This window comes from Tetrao urogallus (genome assembly GCF_951394365.1).
Source record: "Tetrao urogallus genome assembly, chromosome: 8".
Classification (NCBI taxonomy): Eukaryota; Metazoa; Chordata; class Aves; order Galliformes; family Phasianidae; genus Tetrao; species Tetrao urogallus.
The window spans coordinates 30,774,815-30,794,052 of record NC_136821.1 but is presented as its reverse complement, the minus strand read 5'-3'; the positions used below and the strand labels follow the sequence as shown (position 1 = coordinate 30,794,052).

The following is a 19,238-nucleotide window of genomic DNA, read 5'->3' as shown; positions in this document are numbered from 1 at the left end:
GATCTGCTTAAAGAAAAATGAGATCCTGAGATAGCAGTGTCTTCACCTGTGTGTTTTTAGGGGTCAAAAAAACAGTCATCTTACTACTGTGGGAAGGCTCTATCCAGAGGATTCAAGTCAGGCTATGCAGACGCATAGGCCAGGGAGGAAACATTTCTGAGGAGCTTCACTCATTCTGTGCAGTGCACACAGCCTGCTCTGCTGTTTGCCTCATCTCTGCCCCCAAATTTAAGTGGAAAAAAAAACTTTTTTCTCTTATAGAAAGTGAGAACTGTGGTGTAGCTATGGGGCTTTCATAACTCCTGGGGAAAAAATGCTGCTTGTAGCACTCCGCCTTCATTCTGTTTCTGTGCAGGGAACATCTGCATAGAGCCCATACTTTTACTTTTTCATAGTAGTTTCAAACAGCAGTTTGCTGTTAAGGAAGTGGAATACCTGTTGACTTTAAAGCTTGAAAGACAAAAATCCATTTCAGTCACAAGATGACACCTTTAACTGAAAATTCTCTTAGGACTTCTGAGGGCTGTATAATTGAAAAAATAACTTACCTCCTCCTCGATGTTACTCAGAAAGCTTCCTACTTTAAATACACATGGCTGGTAAATGCCTGGGAAAAAAAAAGAAGGAAAATTAAATGTGAAGGTTGACCTTAACTATTCCATCACAGCATTTCCACTGCAAGCAATTAGTAGATCATTTCTTACTGGATGACATTTCTCAGCTGTATTTTATCAAGGGGGAATTCAATTAACATTTGATGGAGCAGTGATGTTCTCCTTGGCAATGCGTTATTCTCCTATATCCCATTGTGTTCATTTCACAAATAGATTGCATAAAAAGAACTTGCGTATATAAAATACACTCATTTCTGAGTACTTTCACAATTCTTTAGTCAGATGTGTGAAATAAGTGTTGAAAAAACTTGTGTAGGACATTCTGATGGCTGATTGCTATTTATGTTGCCAAGTGAATGCCCCTTTAAAAAAAAAATAATTAGCCAAATAAAATAAGTTTTGTAAGTGTTAGTTTTTTGCAGGCTTAATTATCTTGCAAGTAAATAATGGCACAGTTCATAAACTGCTAATATTCATGTGCTTCTTTGGGATAGCTTAATGGAACTTCAGATTATTTTATTTCAGTCAGACATTCCTACAAGGTTAGACCTTCCTTTCCCTCACTTTTTATTACAGCTGTAAGATGAGCAATCTCATTGTTTCAAATGCAAGTTTATCTCGTGTATGTGTGTGCATATGAGTCTCTCAATGGCTTTTTTTTTTTTTCTTCAATTGTGTTTCTCCCTTTTCTCCCCTCTGAATCCCTTTACATTTCCAGCATCTTTTAGCAAGCAGCCTAAGCTTTGTAAGCAGCTGACACACTTTGTTTGGAACATGTCTCCTAACTTAAAGTATTTGATCTCCAGGGAAAACACTTAGCAGAAACAACATCTTATGTCTTCCTCAGCTTTGACTTGGTGCCAAGAAGAGGAAGTGATACTGAAAATAAGTAAGTATTTCAGTTTGAAGGATACCATTTTTTACTGCGTTTCCATGCTAGAAAAACTTGTGTACAAAATTAGCAACTTTACCTCCCCAGTAGTGCATGAGACTTTCCTATGAATGGGCCTTAATCAGCAGAATCTTTAGTGGAGCAAATGGTCTTTGTTCCTAGTAATGTGCCGGATGTGCTTGATGTAGTTGTGATCCCATTAAGTGCTTTTTACAGTGGTATCTGCAAATCACCTTTCTCTTCCCCCCACCCCTGGTAGTATTAGAGGCTTAGAAGTGAGCTTGGCTTATTTTCTGTCACTTCCAGTTTCTGCCTTTCAATAGAAGTTCTGTCTTTTCACAGAGAGTGGCTGTTGCTGGTGTTAGCAACAGGGCCAAGATGTTTTATTCATTTATGATGCTATAGTCCTAATATGTGAACACAACAGGCTCCTTCATAACGCATTATTGAAATAATCAGTTCTTTTGATCATATGTACCAGCATTTCATTTGTGTTAAAGAGACTTCAGGCATCTGTGGCTGAGAATATTCAAGCAGTGCAATATACTTGGACACAGGTTTGAGAAAGGCTGGCATGAAACTAAAGAAATATTTCCAAACTGAACCAAATTGAACTTGAAAAGTGTCAAGGTGAACTCTTAAAGCAAGATATAGTGGAAGATGAAGTATACAACTTCTAAAACATTCCTAGATTTCTGTGTAGGGCACACGGAAAGACACGGGGCAAACTACTGTAAAAAGTTCACAAGACAAAATGGTATTCTTTGTACAATAAGGCATTAGAGAAATATATTCTACCAGTTGTACATTCTTGGGCTTGTGTTAAAATGAAACTGTATTTTCAGTGTATGATATGCTTGTAGAGCACGTTTTGCAGTTGTAGAAAGTTATCTAAAACCTTATAGTTCTCTGACCTGAGAGTGTTTGGTCCTCTTTGCGCTTCACTTCCATTCCTGTTTTATTCCTTGCTTTACATCCCGACACTGAGGCTGTCATTTCTGCACTCTGAACACTGCACACAAAATTGAATGTAAAATACTACTGTAGTGTGTCTACACAATAATCCAAATTCCTTGTAAGCTCTTAAACAAAGATTTCAGCTAACTTTGGAAACATTTAAATTTGAAGTAGTTTAACTGGGTAGGGAAGAGTAGACTTTAAAAAAAAAAAAACAAACAAAAAAACAACAACAAAACAAGATGAACTGACCTCTACTTAATCATTTCATGGCTGCAACTGAATGCCTCCTTAACATCTCAGACATGAATTGGGTAATAGCCATGTTTCTCAGCAAGAAACCTTTGATCTTCTCTCTTCACCCCTTTCTTCTGTTGTCTTCTCTCCCTTCCAAGCATGAACACGCTGTTGCAGAGAGTTTTCTGCCTGACCTCTGCTCTGTGCTGATGGGCTGAGTGTCTGCCGTGTGTTCCAGCTGGCTGCCTTCTGCCTTCGGCTGCTCAGTGGGTGTGCTGTGGAGCTCCGTGCTGCCCAGTAGCATGCTCTTGTGGTGGGAATCTGAGGTTTTGTTTATGGAATCAAGAGAAGAGTTAAGTTGGTCAGAAATGACATAATAAAGGCATTATCTCTAGTATGTCAGATGAATCGAAATTGAGGAGGGACGGGCTGTAAGGGGTGCAGAGGGGTTTATTTAACTGCAGACACCTCACCTTTGTGAACTTTTTCCTTGAATAAAGAGCTAGTGGGTGTCAGAACTGCATGCTGTTTAGTCATATCAGCCCTATATCGGTCTCCAGTCTTTTTCCTGTCATTATAGAAAGTCTGTTTTCTGTGAAGAGCGATTCTGTTATGTGACCCACAAAGTGTCCTCCACACAGGAAACATAAAGCTACAGTTTGACAGAATATGTGCTATAAATAGATGGGTGCACATTCTTGGTATGTATGGGAGGCAGGAGGAAGTGGAACAAGAATCCATAGATGGTAAAAAAAAAAAAAAAAAAAAAAAAGGGAGAAGTTTTAAAATACGCTCTTTATTAAGGCAAAGAATTGTCTGCATATTCTATCACTAGTGACTTGTCAACATTAACTGGCAAATTTCTTTTGGTAGAAACGGGGAACAGAAGTTACATTCCAGGAATTCTTCAGCCAGTAGCACCCAACTCAGAGCCTATTGGAACCAACGCCTGGACATCGCAGGCTAGGCAAAAGCCAAAATAGTTTTAAAAGATAACCATAAAAATATAAAGGAGGGGGAAAAAAAAAAAAAAAAAAAAAAAAAAAAAGAAGAAAGAAAACTGAAACAAACAAGACCCCATCCTTTGTGCCTGTAGATCAGGGCTGTTAGAAGCATTCCATTTCTCCTTGCTCCAGGCAGAACTCTATTTCAGATGTGTTTCTGCCAGGTAGAGTTGCTTTCCAGTAACAGCTGAGTGTGGGTTGAAGTCTTCTATGTACACATCACAACACATTTTCAAAATGTGTTTTCCCAGCTTCACAGCCCCGCCTGTTGGCTGGAGTTTGGTGTGGTGGCTTCCCAGGCTTTCCCTATCTCCAAAAGAAATGGGGTCATATTTACATATATTATTGTATTTCTTCCTTTTGATCCTTTTCTCCAGAGTATAAATGCTGTTTAAAAAGATATTCAAGTCTTTGGGGTTTTTACTGAGCCACATCAGGTTAAGTTGATTTGTTGGATCTAAAGATCTGTAAACTAAAATCTGAGGAAGATGGGATTTGTAACACTGATTTTGTCAGATAGAAGAGATGTGAATCCCTTTGTAGATTGTGTGGAGCTGCTTCTGAACTGGGTGATCTGAAATCCCAACATACAAAAACTCCTGTTGAGTAACCAGCATTCTGCAACACTCAGCGGGGACGGAGGAGACGCTGACTAACACTGAGGTAATGCGGCTATCACAACTGAGCAAACCAGAAAACAGCCTGGATCCGACTCATTTCCTTTCCAACTGGAAGATCTCAAACTTTGCCCTGAGCGTGGTTCACCAGTTAGAAACTGCTTTTATAGACACTCTCGTATTGCTAGAGGAAACTTTGCCTGAGAGGTTCTAGTAACCAATGAGTGGGGTTTTTCTGGACCGGTGAACCCTGGTGGAACCACAACAACCTGAGCTCACAACACAGCTGTGGTGGTTTTGCCTCACCCCTCACCCAGTGGTGCTTTTGTGGTTTGCAGTGTTCATGGAATTTCAAGAAAATAAGCATTAGTTGATGAGTGTTAGACAAAAATAACACTGAAGTAATAAGATAAGACCATTTTTAGTCAAGCTTGCTTTCTACTGCTGTATTAGAGACTGAGTTACTTCTTAAAGGTCTGCTCAGAGCAATTAAACTGCTTTGTGAATCTGAATGCCTGGGTGGCAAAAGAGAAGAGCTCTCTTATGGTTGAAGGACGCCTTTTGCCAGCCAACAACAGTATCAACAAACAAGTCAGTGGCAATCCATTCTGTGCTCCAGATGTTAGTAGAGCTGGATCTGAAAAATGCTGGATCTGCTAAGAAGCTGAAGCTTTTCCCTTAGCATGGGATGTTTTTCAGGGCCTTTTAAGTAGAACCACTGTGGAATGCAAATTTTTAACTTATCCTGAATTACGGGATTTTGGCTGTTTCTTTCATGACTGTAACATTACGAGAGAGGAACACAGGATTGCAATAAAAAAAAAAAAACATATTCTGAAATACTCTGTTCATTCTACAGGCTGAAAGCTAAGGAAAAATTAAAAAGGAGCAATGAGTTCTCCAAATATGCCTGGCATCCTGCAAAGCCTTACTCAACTGTGTTAATGATCAGTTGTATGAGGAAAAGCTAGCAAGGTCACAGCTTGCTGTCCCTGTTCTGCCCACTTCCTAGTGGCTACTTTCCACTGCTGTATGCCTTAGCAGACTGCAGATTGAAAAGTAGTCGGTAGAGCAAACATAGAAGCATATAATTTGTTTGTTTGCATTGCGTAACACAGTTCTACTAGCTGTTAATCTACTTGTTAGTCATACTGAGAGCTAAACAAGTTAGCAAGGAAAAATTACACTTTTACTAGAAGGGTGTTTCCTGCTTTAGACTGATACAAAGTCTTTTGGGGCCATCATTCCTTTGTCTGTGATTCTGTCAGACGTAATAACTCAGTGCCGGCTATAGCCTCAATCACTTTTTCTGGCAATAGAAAATGCTTGTTTTAATTTCTAGTGAGATATGCTTTGACTGGAAGTGCACCCCAGGCCTGTGTTTCTGTTCTCCGTGCTGAGGTGGAGGCAGGAGAGCTGCGGGCTGCCCGGAGCGATGGATGGGTTCTGTGCAATGCAGCAGCCCAGGCAGTGCCCCATCCTGGTGTGTGACTCATCATGGTGTGGGAGCTGAGTCAGGGGAAGAGCAGGCGGCATTCCCTGCCCCAGTGATAGCGGGCAGATAGACTTGTGAAGAAATTGTCCTGTTGAGGAGAGGAAACCTTCTGATGAAGGTATCCTTGGGGATGAGCAACCTCTGATGTATGCCACAGCTAAATTACTCCCCTGGCTTTTCACTTATCCATCCGCTGACAGCACGCAGCAGTGCTGCACAGCCACTTCTTAGGAAGACAAAATTTACCATTCAGTAAGCAGCCCTCATATCTTAATCATATCATACATCTTAATCTTATCATATCCCTTGCTGTTTGTGTAATGAGAAGGTATATGATCAAACACAGAAAATAAATCCTCCTTTTGCCAAATCTACAGACGTATTGAGTATTTTGTTATTTTATGCTTTTAGTATTTGCTAAGATTTAGAAACTTATTTACCTATCTGAAGTTTTGCTTTGATCAGGTACGGTGTAACAGCTGTGAGAGACAAGTCACTACATCATAAAAGTTATTCTTCGCCATGATTTTACCTATGGAGAGGTGACAAGATAAGGAAAATCAGCAACAAACATCGAGCCTGGGCATAGGAACTCTCCTGTTTTTGGCAAAATTATAGATTTTCAGTTGATTTCCTCAAGAAATTATCACTTGACAGTAAGAACAACTGACAGCAACACAGAATGACCAGGTCCTTCTTTCTGGCAGTGCCGTGCATTTACCTGCACAGGCCCCTTACTGTCCTTGTGCTGCAGTGTGTCAGACTGCAGACAGGCAGGCTGTGAGACTTCATAACTGATTACTTTAGCTTGCGTATTTTCATAAAATCTGACCATAACAATATACAATGGAATTGAAGTTTTTACTTAAAGCAACTTTCTCTATTAGGTGAGAAACTGCAATTATCACCCCAATGTTCAGTTCTTCTCCCCGAAATCCTTCCCTTTTTTCCTTTCATGTGTGTGCCACCACAATGGGCTATCAGTGAACACAGACTAAGTAGGCATCACCAAGAACAGTGCAGTGCTGTAAATTTGCCCTCCAAGATAAACAGGAAGCTGATGCTAATTCTGAAATGTGATTCATTGTGCAATTGGTGACAAAGCACACTTCCTTTTTTTTCTCTTTTTTTTGTGGGGGTGAGGGGGAAGAGAAGAGGGGAAGGTCCTTTGGTCCTTTGAGAGCAATAAGTCCTTGAAAGATAAGCAAAAAATAACATGCTAAGTGGTCCTGGGTCAACGTTTCAATATCACGCTTCTGAACGAAGCCGATTACATCAAAACTCAGGAATGCTTGCTGGCTATGAAAGGGTGTTCCTTCTGTCCAGCGGGTTAACGGGCAGCTCCGTCGCACGAATTCTGGCCGTAAGAGGCTGCCTACACGTGCTCTGACCGCTTTATTATTTTCTCCGTCTTTCGGTGAGGATTGCTGCCAGCTGGGCTCACTCTGAACGGCCGGCCCCGTACGCCGCGCAGTTCCTACCGCGGATCTATAAAGCAAAGCAGAACACTCCGCGCTCGAACCGAGTCCGATATCTCATCAGCGGTCCCCGAGCCGTCGGGGAGCGGTCCCAGTCCTTCGGAGGGCTCGGGCTGCCGCCCGCGGGAGCGGTCCCTCCCGGAGCAGGACGGGCAGCGGCAGCCCCGCGGTCCGCCGTTCCGCAGCCCGGCTCCGCCCCGCCGTCCGCAGGCCCGAGCACCGCCGCTCCGCCGCCCGGGCCACTCTCGGGTCGCTGGCGCGCGGCTCCCCGCGCGGCTTTCGGCGCTTCCTTCTCCGGCGGTCCCTCGCTCCGCGGACCCCACCCGCGTGCGGGGCTGCCTTCCCACTGCACGGCCGCCGGAGCAGGCCGCGTCGAGCCGCCCGGAACGGGCCGCGGAGGGGCCGGGCGGCGGCGGGAGCGGGGCCCGCCCCCGGCACCACATGATGCCGCTCCTCCTTCCTGCCGTCCCGCCGAGAAAAGGGAACTGGGCGCGGAGCAGAGGAAGCGGCCCGCTCCCGCTCCTGCTCCCGCTCCCGCGCCGGCGCCGCCCTTTTCCTCCGCGCGGGGCCGGGTCGGGAGCGCCGCGGGCCATGGCCGGGCTGCGGGCGCTGCTGCTGCTGGGCTGCGCGCTGACCGCCGCCCGCGCCTTCAACTTGGACGCCGAGCGGCCGGCCGTGTACTCGGGCGCCGAAGGCAGCTATTTCGGCTTCGCCGTGGACTTCTTCGCTCCCGATTCCTCCTCGTAAGTGTGCGGTCCCTCGGCCCCACGGTCTCGGAGCGGGTCTGAAGCGCATCTTCGCGCGGCTCCGCTGCCCGGCAGCCGTCCCGTCTGCGCTCGCCTGTGTCGCGACATCTCCTCTATCTTAATCTCGCGGAGCGCGTTATTAAAAGCAAATATGTTCTATTTGCGTTCCTCCCTTTATTTTCAGGCGGCATCTGCGGCTGCCGAGCGACCGGCAGCGGCGTGGGGCGGGCGCGTTCCTTCCTTCTCCCGTTGGAATCGCCCTTTTGCCTTTTCGCGTTTCTTTGATGGTAACTGTTGAGCCCCGGGTGGGTGAGCGTAGTCTGGGGCTTTGTTTGTTCGCAACTTGAAACGCGAACGTCTTAGATAGCCTGAGAGACTTCCTCCGTGTCTTTGAGAGAAGCCTTTCCCCGTGACTTTAGCTATGGGTAGAAGTTACTTTGTATCTGGTCGGCTTCCCCTGCTGCCTTTTAGATCAAATCTCTTAGTGAAACCGAGTCGCTCCGCAGCTTTTACAGCAGCCGGCCTGGCGCAGTCAGATCGGTGCCCTGGGAAGCAGGCCGGGACGCTCCGTGCGCGGGGTCCGCGATGCCTCCGGCCGCAGGCAGCGGTGCCGCGGATCTCTGAGCTGCGGGAGGGGATGCTCGGCCGTGCTGAGCCTGGGTGGCTGTGGTGGGCGTTTGGTGGGGCCTGAGTCCCGCACACCTGGCAGGAGTGAGTCCCGTTACACGCTGCTCTGAACTTGTGCTTAGAACCTCTTCGTTACAGGACGGAGGTAAAAAGCAGCTGAGTTCGAGTAATTCAAGTCCAATTAAGCTGTTTGGATCACCTAGTGGTACAGCAGAGTTAATGGCTCTCAAAAGCTCAAGCTGTTGTTTTTTAGCTGCAGGCAGCAGTGTGAAGCACGTTGAGGAGTCTTGTATGAAAAACGTACTCCGTGAGTTGGTGGCAGTCTTTTATCTGGGTGCTTTTTGTTTCCTGACTCAGGATGTAAGTGCAGTTCCAAGTGGCTGAAGGTGTGACTTACAAAGTAAAAGAGGCCTTGCATACACAGAAGAACCAATTTTTGTAGTCTGTCGTTCCCATGTATGAGTGTATTTCAAAACTTGATGGCCCTTATCAGCACGTGGCAAAGCACTGGAAAGAGAGGATTCCTCTAAGCACAGCTATGGAAACCTGACTGCAGAGGCTGCGAATGCGTTCCCAGTGTTGTCTGCAGCGTTATGCTGGGGTGGCTGGTGCCCTGTGTAGGGGATGGGTAGTGCCACAGCACAGCTGCTGTATGCTTATGGAAATAGAAATCTCCATCAGCTGCTCTCTTTACCAAAGTATGTGGAGTACAGTCTTCTTTGTGGATGGTCACTGGTCTTATAATTTGCCAATAGTGTTACAAATTGCTCAAGTCTACTGGTTTGGTTTCTGATTATAGAATTTATTTTTATTTTTATTTTATTTTTTCTTTGGGAAAAGAGGTGACTGAATCTTTGTGGAGTTCCACTGCAAGTCTTTAATTGGTGACCACCTTAATATACCCCATCATGGTGATTGTGTTATGAAAGAAAGGCTAAAATGAGTGTGACTTATTTTTTTTAAAGCAAATATTTAGTTTGGAGGGCTTCTCAAAACTAATGAACTAAGAGTGAAGAGCGAGGCAAGTTACCACTTGTTTAATAGATTGTATTTATAATAATTAAAGTATTTCTTCACTTGATATTAGGAATGTTTATTTTTAGACCTTTCTGTTATGCCCAGACAGAACATTTAAGTCCATTAAAGCATCTCAAATACTTTCTCTTGAAAACTAGTCTGTGAATGCCATTAGGGGAACCAATGGATTGTGGGAAGTCTGGCTTTTCTACCAAGTCCTTACCAGGGAATTTTGAAGGTTCTGCAAATTAAGCGGAGTTGAAAAATAACCTCATTTGTTGGTATTCATATGAGTTGAGCTTTGGTAAGGTTCTATGTGTTTATACCTGGATTTCATGTATTAAGAAGAAAAAACATAGCTCAGAACTAAAATGAAGTCTGAAGGATAACAATCACAACCAGAACAAGTCTGCCAAAGTTTGGATCTATTTACTAGGAGACTCACTCTCCAACCAGCTTATTTGGCTATGCCTATTTCAAAACCAGCTGCCCTATCTGATACGAGATAACATTGCCTGCGAGTGGAAGACTTCTCTCTTTGACAGTCTAAATGAAAGCAGCGCAACAGAGCAGATTCTGATAAAAGGAAGCATTTAGTTCCACATCTTTGCTTCTTCTGTATGTCACTGCCTCTGCTTCAGATGGACTTCCTAAGAAAAGTGCTGATGAGTCGCGTGTCTGAGAGCTGTGAGAGTTCCTGGGAGAACTTAATAGCCTTGTTTGGTCTGGCTTTGCATTCCATCTGTTTCTTACTCTGCAGCTTCTGCATTTCACCACTTGCACGAACCCAGTACCATAGCAGTTCCTGCTCAGAGTGGACCTCACTTACATAAGCAGGCATTTGTACAGTGACCCATCTTAATAAGAAAATGATTATTTTGTAATGAATTTCAGTGGGGATTCATAAATGCGCAGGTCTGTGGCTGTCAGTGTCTTGGGTGCTTGGTGATTGCTTTTAGCAGAGGGTTGGCTGATGCTGGGCTGACTCACTGCTCACTGCCTCCTGAGCGCTGCTGTTCTGTGTGTACATCACTGAATGCTGACCAACTTCCGTGAATTACTCTTACATACAGCATTAACTAGAAACGATGCCAGGCAATTTCTTTGTTAAATTACAGAAATACGCGGCTACTTCTTCTGTGGTGTCAATGCAGATTTTTCTGAAAGGGGGATAAAAGAATATAAGAGGTGTTTATCTCATTTAAATATCCCTTCAAGCAAGTCAGAATATGCCATTCTTTATCTTCTTTCGTCTCTTAAGTCAAAATTAGTTTGCCCGCTTTCACTTGCGGAAAGGAGGGAGCCAAGCCCGGTATCAATTCCTCTGACGCCTGAAGTAGTTTTGGCTTTAAACTTAATGCAAAAGCTTTATCCATTCAAATCTATGAACTGTTAGCATGTCATGAAGTAGCAGTGTCTGTGCCTGAAGTTTTGAGACTTTCATTTGTTCAATTTACTGCAGGATATTTCTTCTGGTGGGAGCTCCAAAAGCAAACACCTCCCAGCACAATGTGGTAGAAGGGGGCCAGGTGCTGCAATGTAACTGGAATTCCAACAGGAACTGCCAGCCCATCATCTTCGACTCCACAGGTAATGTGCGGTTTGCTGCAGGGGAAGGGGCTCTGCCGTGTTCCTGGGCATATAGGGATTGCTATTATCCTTATTTCATAGCAAAGTAAGTGGTGTATGAGGAAATATTCAGAAGCTTAGTCTGAAACTGGGAATATAAGCTTTAGACTGTGGAAAAAACACCTTTTCTTACTTTTCTTCTTGGGTGTAGCTTTGTAACGTGTGACATTACTAATAGGAGTTCTCAGGATGCCTCAGGTCAGAGGCATTGCTTACCCATCTCTGAAGTGTATCAGAGCTGAGCAGCAGCAACACTGACATAAAACATCTCACTCAGCCCTCATGCTCTAGTACACACACTGATTGCCACAAGCTGTGGCAGGTCATGTGAGAATGCACCAGGAGTGCTTTTCTGCTTGCGCCATTCAGTGCTGAGTCCTGTTTTCAGCAGCCTGTTTCAGTGGAAAAACCTGTGTGTGTCCTAGGAATGCATTAGCAAGACCTGCCTGGTATGGAGGAGGAAACACCTGTGCTTTGAAGTCTGGTTGGGTATAATTCATTTTAGCCTTCACTGCTGTGACTTGTCAGTCCAAAAGCTGTAAAGTTTATTCAGCTTTTGTAGATCAGGTACAAATGCACTGAGGAGACTTTTTGCTCAATCCCATTGTCAAGATATAGCACAGAATGCTGGTGATGTTGGGAGTTCTCAGATGTGTTTATATATATTTCTGAAAACTGACATGTTATCAGCTTCTTGCACGTAAAATGCACAAACAGAAGAGATGCAAATAGTGATGCACGCAAAATGCAAGCTGGTATCTATCTGCAGCAGCCTAGAGAAAGCTTTCTTTCAGATGACTAAAAATTTTTTTTTTATTTAAAGAATAATTTGTCTCAAATATATCTCTAAATAATATTCTCCAGTAATATAATAGCTGAAGTGCATCTCTTAGGGAAAGATGAGTCTCTTGGGTTAGGTTCCAGATGCGTCCTCAAATGAGAACTGCTGTGGACTCGCCCATAAGCCAGGCACAATAAACAGATACAGAGGCCTCACTGCTTTGCTTGATGGCTGTGCTTAAGATATATGCTATTGAGCAAATGAGCAGCATTTTGCATATAATCTGCCATTTAGGTAATGGACAAGGTAATCGTTTGAGTTGTAGCAGTAGAACAAGCAGGTCATAGTGGCTTAAGAGGATTCATGACAGGCATGTTTTAACTCATTCCAGCCTTGTGGCAGTGAAGTGGGAGATAATGCATTTGTCGATTATTCTCTGGGTGAAAAGGGCAATTGTATTTCAGTGTAATAAAATAATCAATGCTCTGAAACAAAATAAATTGTCTTTTTCTTTGTCTGTAACACAATGGTTGATTTCCTACATTAGAATGACAAAATCTAATGCCAGCACAGTGCAGTCCTTCACTCTTGCTTGCCTGTAACTCACAGTGTAGCACTGGGAGTCAGGGGAGGCTTATGATGCTACTCACAGGAAAAAAGCAGCTGAAGATAATGTGACCATTAATGTACAGTGCTAATGGGAAGGGGTTTTTTATAGATAGCTAAATGCAGTCTCTGCAAGGATTCAAGCTCATCCATCACTCCTTCAATATTTGTGTATTGTGGTTTGTAATTGCAGAGGCATTGCTTAGCTCTGGAAACACAAAGCAGATCTATTTTAGATTATTTAGCTGTTTTGTTAATAGGGAAAGTAGCACACCTTCTGTGTAATTCATTAGCTGGGTTTCTTTAGAGTTCTCTAATTGCTTACAGCTAGTGAGAAACCTGCCCTTTGAAAATAACGCGGGCGTTCGTATACATGGCTTTCTCTGCATCTCTGTCCTCCTGTTTGTGGCTGCACAAGGTCTGCACAAGGACTGGCATGATCAGAACTGCCCGCTGTAGGGCATGGCCCTGCTCGTGCCTCCTGGCCCCTGTGCCAGATGGCACAGCCAGCAGGCCTGGGCCAGACCGAGTCACCGCATCACATGCACAGCATGATAGAAGAGGCCATGTCCCTGTGCTAGCAGTGCAGCCCAGCGAAGAGCAAGTCACATTCTGCATGAGGTTTTCTATGCCTTTTCTATGCCCACTGACCTTCAGGTTGTATCACAAGTAGTGGATGATAGAGGTAAAGCAAGGGAGGCGCTTCTTTCCCCCCCCCTCATTTTTTTTCCTTGTAAATTTGTACCTTATTTTTATTTGTACTTTATTAATATTTACCTCAAGCTGTAATATCTTTTTTCTTCTGCGTCTGTACGAAGGCTACACTGAGCTCAGTTGCATATCAGTGCTTGAATAGAAATGGGTTTTATTTTCTGTCACTTGCTTTTGGTGATATGGTTCTTAGCACAGCAGTTTGGACACTTACAGCTGTTGAATTTGTCCTATGGTATGTAGCTGTAGCAAGAAGGTACCGCATCTTTGATATTGATCTCTGAAGGGTTTCTTCAAGTGTTTGCTTTCTGCTAGCTGTGCTGGTCACCCACCCTCAGCTCCTCTGGGGAAGAGCAGTAACTAGTTGAGCTGATGCTTAGTCAGCTAAGTCCCTACTCCTGCAGTCTTGCTTGTTTTCCTCCTTCCTGTGCATAACTACTTTTAGGGGAGATAGCTGGGTGCCTCACAGGAGGAGTCCATTCATGGAGCTTATCTATTTCTCATGCTGAAAATGAGTCAATATACATATATGTATGTTTTCATCTGAATATGTAACAGAAAATTCCTTGTTAAAATATATATTATGGTTTTTAAGCTGCTGGGCAGAAAAAGTTCTTTTGCTGTTGTATGTAGGATGTTTTCTCACTTAAAGCAGCGATAGAGTTGTGAAGGGGATGGAGGATCTCCTTTGCCTAGGTGTCCCAGAACTCCCTGCACGGTGAGAGTATGTTCTACATGTGTGCCTGTGTGCGTGTGTTTCTGTGTGCACATTACACTAATTGCTTTTGACATTCTGGTATACATGGTGGCTTTGGAAGGCAAAATATTTATATCACACATTAACACTTCCCAAATGTAAAGATGCTTCGCTGTGGGGCTTCTGAGAGTTTTAGCACTGACATCAGTTGGCTTTGATTTAACGTCGTTATGACTATGTGAAAATTGCATAACAAATGTGTGGTAGAACATGCCCCCAGATTCGAGGTACATATGGCTGTGCTTCATGTGTTTTTGTGTATGTAGCCGGAATGTTGGAATACTTTTTTTCTTCTTTGGAAGGGCAATATTATTGGACAAACATTTCAGGCAGATTTTTTTACACTTAGAAGTAAAATTAAAAAGAAACCAACCACTCAGGCAAGCTTCCTCACATGTACGAGTTTGTTCATCTGATGGAAAACTGAAATATGATTCAGTGCCTGTGTCTCTAACAGGTTATCCTGCTGCTAGAAATAGACCTTGCTGAAAAGTGTTGAATAAGAACTGAACTTCTTTGCCTGGTTCCGGTTTTTCTTGCTGATTCCGTAGCTAAACATGCCACTGTCACAAAACTGAAGTTTCTTGTCATTGTGTTCTTCTGTATATTGACTTCTTATTGCTTTTGCCACAGTTTCATCACAAATTCAATTGAACTGTTATGTAAAGTAATTGTTTTTTTTTTTCCTTCCATCTTTGTCAACTTTCAGGGTTTCAATGTGTTGGAGACTGTATTTCTTCAGAATGAGCAGCTGGTAGAAACTTATATTAAGGTAGCATATCATTCAAAATTGACCCAGTTTTGTCTAACAAATGATATTATCAGATCATTTTCTTTGCTAGGTGTTATATATTTTACACTCACATTTCACATCTGTTATTTGGTTGGTGAGTTTGGTTTTTTTAATTATTTCTTTTAATTTGTATTTTATTCCTATTTAGCTGAGGCATTCTTAGTATGATTAATTTTGCAGGGCTTGTGAGTCCTAGTGCTAATTCTCTACAGAACTGACTGGAGAGGTGGTTCCTCTCTTTGAAATTTGGTTTCGTCTTTTTACTTAGCAGCTCTTCTCAGGAAAATGCATGTTCCTGGTGGGTTCACTGTAAAAGGAATGCACTTAATATAACAGTCCTCTTTTCTATTACTGACCAGTTCTGAGAAGTCCAAACCCACTTGTTTAAAAGATGCACCTCTCTGCCTTCCCACAGTCTTGGTTGGGGCTTTGGCCAAGCTGGACTGGTGGGAGGCATCCGTGCTCATGGTGGGAGGTTGGAACTGGGGTCTTTAGGGTCCCCTTCTACCCACACCATTCTGTGATTATTTGTCAAGGATTTTAGAGAGTGGGTGCATTCTGAATTTTTGTTTTGACAAAAGAATTCTTCAGAGACCCATGTAAGCAGCTGGAATTAATGGAACTGTACACGTGTGAGCAATATGTAGCAAATTAATGTAAACCAAATGAGTTTCCTATGTACTTACTATCCAAAAGGAAACAGTCTTCTTCATAATTTTATTTTATTTCTGTCTTGGAGCCCTAGCTCTGTATCTGTCAAGAATATTGGGAACTGATTTGGTAGAAGTAGCACTTCTTCTTACTCCCATGTCTTTTAATAAAATACTAACAAAATAGTTTTGTGATGATGTGAAGTTTTTAATCAGAGCTATAACTGGGAGATATACCGGCTCCAGAACAGGATGCTTGAAAGTGCAGCTCGTTATGGCAGCATAAAGAAGAAGTGCGGTGCTCAGACTGTTTCAAGAGCTTCAGCGTAGAATAATCTGATGAAATGCAGAAATGCAGACAGTTCCACAAACTGTTACGAAGGAAAATATGCTCATCAAGCAACTTTGAACCTCTATGCTAATGAGTTACAGATTTCTTGAACAGATTTTGTTTTTAGTACAGACAGCACTGGCTGCTCAGATAATGCATTGTTGTGCTCTTCTGATATGCTTGGCATAACAGATTGGTGCAATGCTTAATTTTCATTCCTTCTTTTGGTGGAAAGCTTTTCCTATTGTTGTGTTAAATCTCAGAATGCAAGATTAGGGAGTCTTACAGAAATGGTTGAATGCTTAAAACAAAGAGCATCTCCAGTGCTGAAGTCCTGTTCAGCTCTGTGTGGTGTGCTCTTACTACTTTGGAGAAATAACTTCAAGTAGCCTCTGCCCGCCTACAATTTTGCCCTTTGACAGTTGTTTTGTTCTTCCTCTCTACAGCTTTCCATGTTTTTGACACACCGGAATTGTTTCAAATGAATGACTTAGTCTTAATTATTTTTGGATGAAATTCTCTGAAAACTGTTTATTTTGACCAACGCTAAAAGATGGGGGGGAAAAAGCTTTTGAGAAGGAAAATTAGAGTAAAACCTCCCGATTCTTCCTTATGTTCCCAACTTGTGTGTTGTTTTGTTTTGTTTTTTTGTTCATTCTGTTTCTTTCCATTCCCAAGTGGGTGATTGTAGACAATAGGAGTCTTTGTGCGCAAGCTTAAACCACCAGTTTGGCATAGCTGTATCTATCTGTGACCTATTTAGTTTGAAGTGGATATTTTAACTGCCTGGTGCAGCTTTATTCTGTAGCATTGCACAGTTTAAGATCTGCTGATGTAGGGAAGTTATGAGTTGCGTGGGTGTCATGAGCTTGTATTTTGAGGTTTTGATCATCTGCACAAGTGAGTCAGTTATTCACAACAACTTCTTTTCCACCTGTGGAATGAGTGGGAAAGAATAAAGAACTAGGGGATAGGTAAGTATCCTGTGGAAATAGCATGCCTTTGCAAATACTTTTCATTTGTAGGAGATTGGTTCAGTGGGATTAAGGTGCACTTTGTGCAGGGATTTCACTATTGATTTAGTCAAGAGCAAACCAATAAATCTTGTGAAGAGCATTCATTTGTAGTAGAATGGACTGATTTTATCTTGCTGCATCTATGATTACATCAGTCTCATTGAAGTTCAGTTGTTATCCTTATCGTGTGCTGGGATGACTAAAGTCAGCCTTGGGCTTTGAGTACCTCTGTGAATACAAAAGAGGGAGGTAGAATATATAAAACCTCCTCCGCTGGTTATTACAGCTGAGGGTGGAAAAATGCTCATGCTTTCATGATTAGGTAGACTCCTGAATGAATGCTGTTGGCGCTGTGTTTGGGTAGCTGGATCCCAACTGTATGACAAGCTGGAAAAAAAAAAAAAAAAAAAGGCTCTTAGTTATAGTAGGCAAAGGAAAAGATCCAGTTGTTCCAGCTCCGCCCAGAGAGAGAAACAGGATTCATAGCTCAGGAGAGGGAAGGGGAGTAGTGGGAATCTCTGTGTTCCTCTGTATCCTCAGCCAGTATCAAAGCACTGTTGCTAAACCCTGTGAGTCATCAGCTGCCTCACGGCACCGGGACTTTCAGGTGAAGTTAAACTTGGACTTGCTCCTTCTTGCCTGCAACTAGGGGTGAAATCTCTGAGGTTTTAGATGTCAGATAGCTAGCTTTCTGCTGTGTCAAATTCTGGCTTATGATAATAGTACGCTGGTATGTTTTTTAAGGTTTTTCATCTGGCTAGCTGTATTGTGTTTCCTTTTACCTAGAACTGGCAACATCCTGTACTTTGGGTTTGTTACAAAGAAGTTTATTTTGACAGAAATATGGTGAATTGGGTGGCTATTTAAGGTTTACAACTTCGTTAGTGCTTATAGCGCGCTGATACTGAGCCAGGCTTCTTCAGTTCACTGCTTCTTGTCTCATGGTTGTCTCAGTTCAGATTGGCACTCCAGACCAAGAGTAAATGGATGAGTGCAGTTCTGTCATTACTATACAAAAACCAGAGAGGCTACAAGTTAGAGACAGCTCCTGTCACTTTATAGTAATATCTTTATAACTGGTAACTTTTGCATTGGGAAATAGAAGGCAGCAGCTACCCAAAGCTGATAGCCAAAAGCAAATCAGCTTTGAAAAAGCTTTTGATCTTTTTATTTTCATTTGGAAGATGATTTAGACTATTAATTCTAGTTAGCATCCCTTCACGTTGTTTTTCACAAGTTGTAATTACATGTATTGAAGTTGACAATTTTGAATCTTATGTAATCTAGTGAAGTGATGATGCTACTCTGTCCAGGAGCACTCATGTGTAGAATTTTCCTGACCTTGACCATCACTGCCATCTCACACCCCCTCCCCAAGGAGGGAATTTTATGAGACAAAGCACTGTTGGCTTGCCATGGCAACCTTTTATCCATACTGAAAAAGACATGTGAAATCATCATATGATGTCTACTACAATGGGAAGGAGCAAAGGGAAAAACCACAGCATAAGTTGTATTCTCAGATACAACCCTACAGTCAAATGACACAGTCTTGGAATTAATGAGCCATCATGGAGGAGTCCCTGGAATGGCTGTGTTTTAATCTTAAAAAATAGCTTTTGGAGAAGAACTCTGAAGTAAAAGAAAAAAAAGTCAGAATCCAATTTGTATTAGTTGGCATATTTGCTTGAATGCCTGGTTTACGTTGTACAGCACTGGTGTGAAGGCACAAATAAGGCATTCTTCAGACACTCCAAAGGACATGAGAAATAGAAGCAAAACATCAGTGGCTATGACAACTGTCACAGCAGTAAAGGCAACTATGTTACATCAAAACACTGGCTTGGATTTATAAATCCCTGTATGCCTAAATCCTATCTGTATTAGTTTGCTTTGTTTAAAGCAGCTCCTGTTTTTAACAGAGGGGGAGGCTTTTTTCTCTGCTCTCTTCCCTCTCCCTTCTCTCCTCCCCACTGAAAACTTTTGCAATGATAAAACAATAACAAAACCAGGCCCTTGATTTCTACTAATACACAAACATCAAAGTCCGTCTCAATGTCAGTTAGCTTCACAGTAAAGCTAATAAACCTTATTTAACTTTGATTTGCTCCAATGAAGACTCACGTGTTCTTTGTTTGTTTTCCCCAGTCAAGAACAGAAACCCAAAATGTTTCTTATTCAAAGCAAGGGAATTTTTGATGGCAAGGTGTTTTCTGGATTTCCTCATAAAATTAGTATTTCTTTGGGAGAATTAAAGCTGGGAGAAAGAATCATAACCTA

At 42.7% G+C, this 19,238-nt stretch overlaps 1 protein-coding gene across 1 annotated transcript in view; it reads left to right on the top strand.

The window, feature by feature from the left end:
- Window positions 1-7,885: 7,885 nt before the first annotated feature.
- The window catches only part of ITGAV (integrin subunit alpha V), a gene marked incomplete at both ends in the record, with an annotated part of 39,711 nt that continues 28,358 nt past the window's right edge, over window positions 7,886-19,238 (top strand). Inside the window, 2 exons of the mRNA XM_079538947.1 lie at window positions 7,886-8,037; window positions 11,147-11,274. Coding sequence (XP_079395073.1) covers window positions 7,886-8,037; window positions 11,147-11,274 — 280 coding nt within the window. The remainder of the gene's footprint in view (window positions 8,038-11,146; window positions 11,275-19,238) is intronic.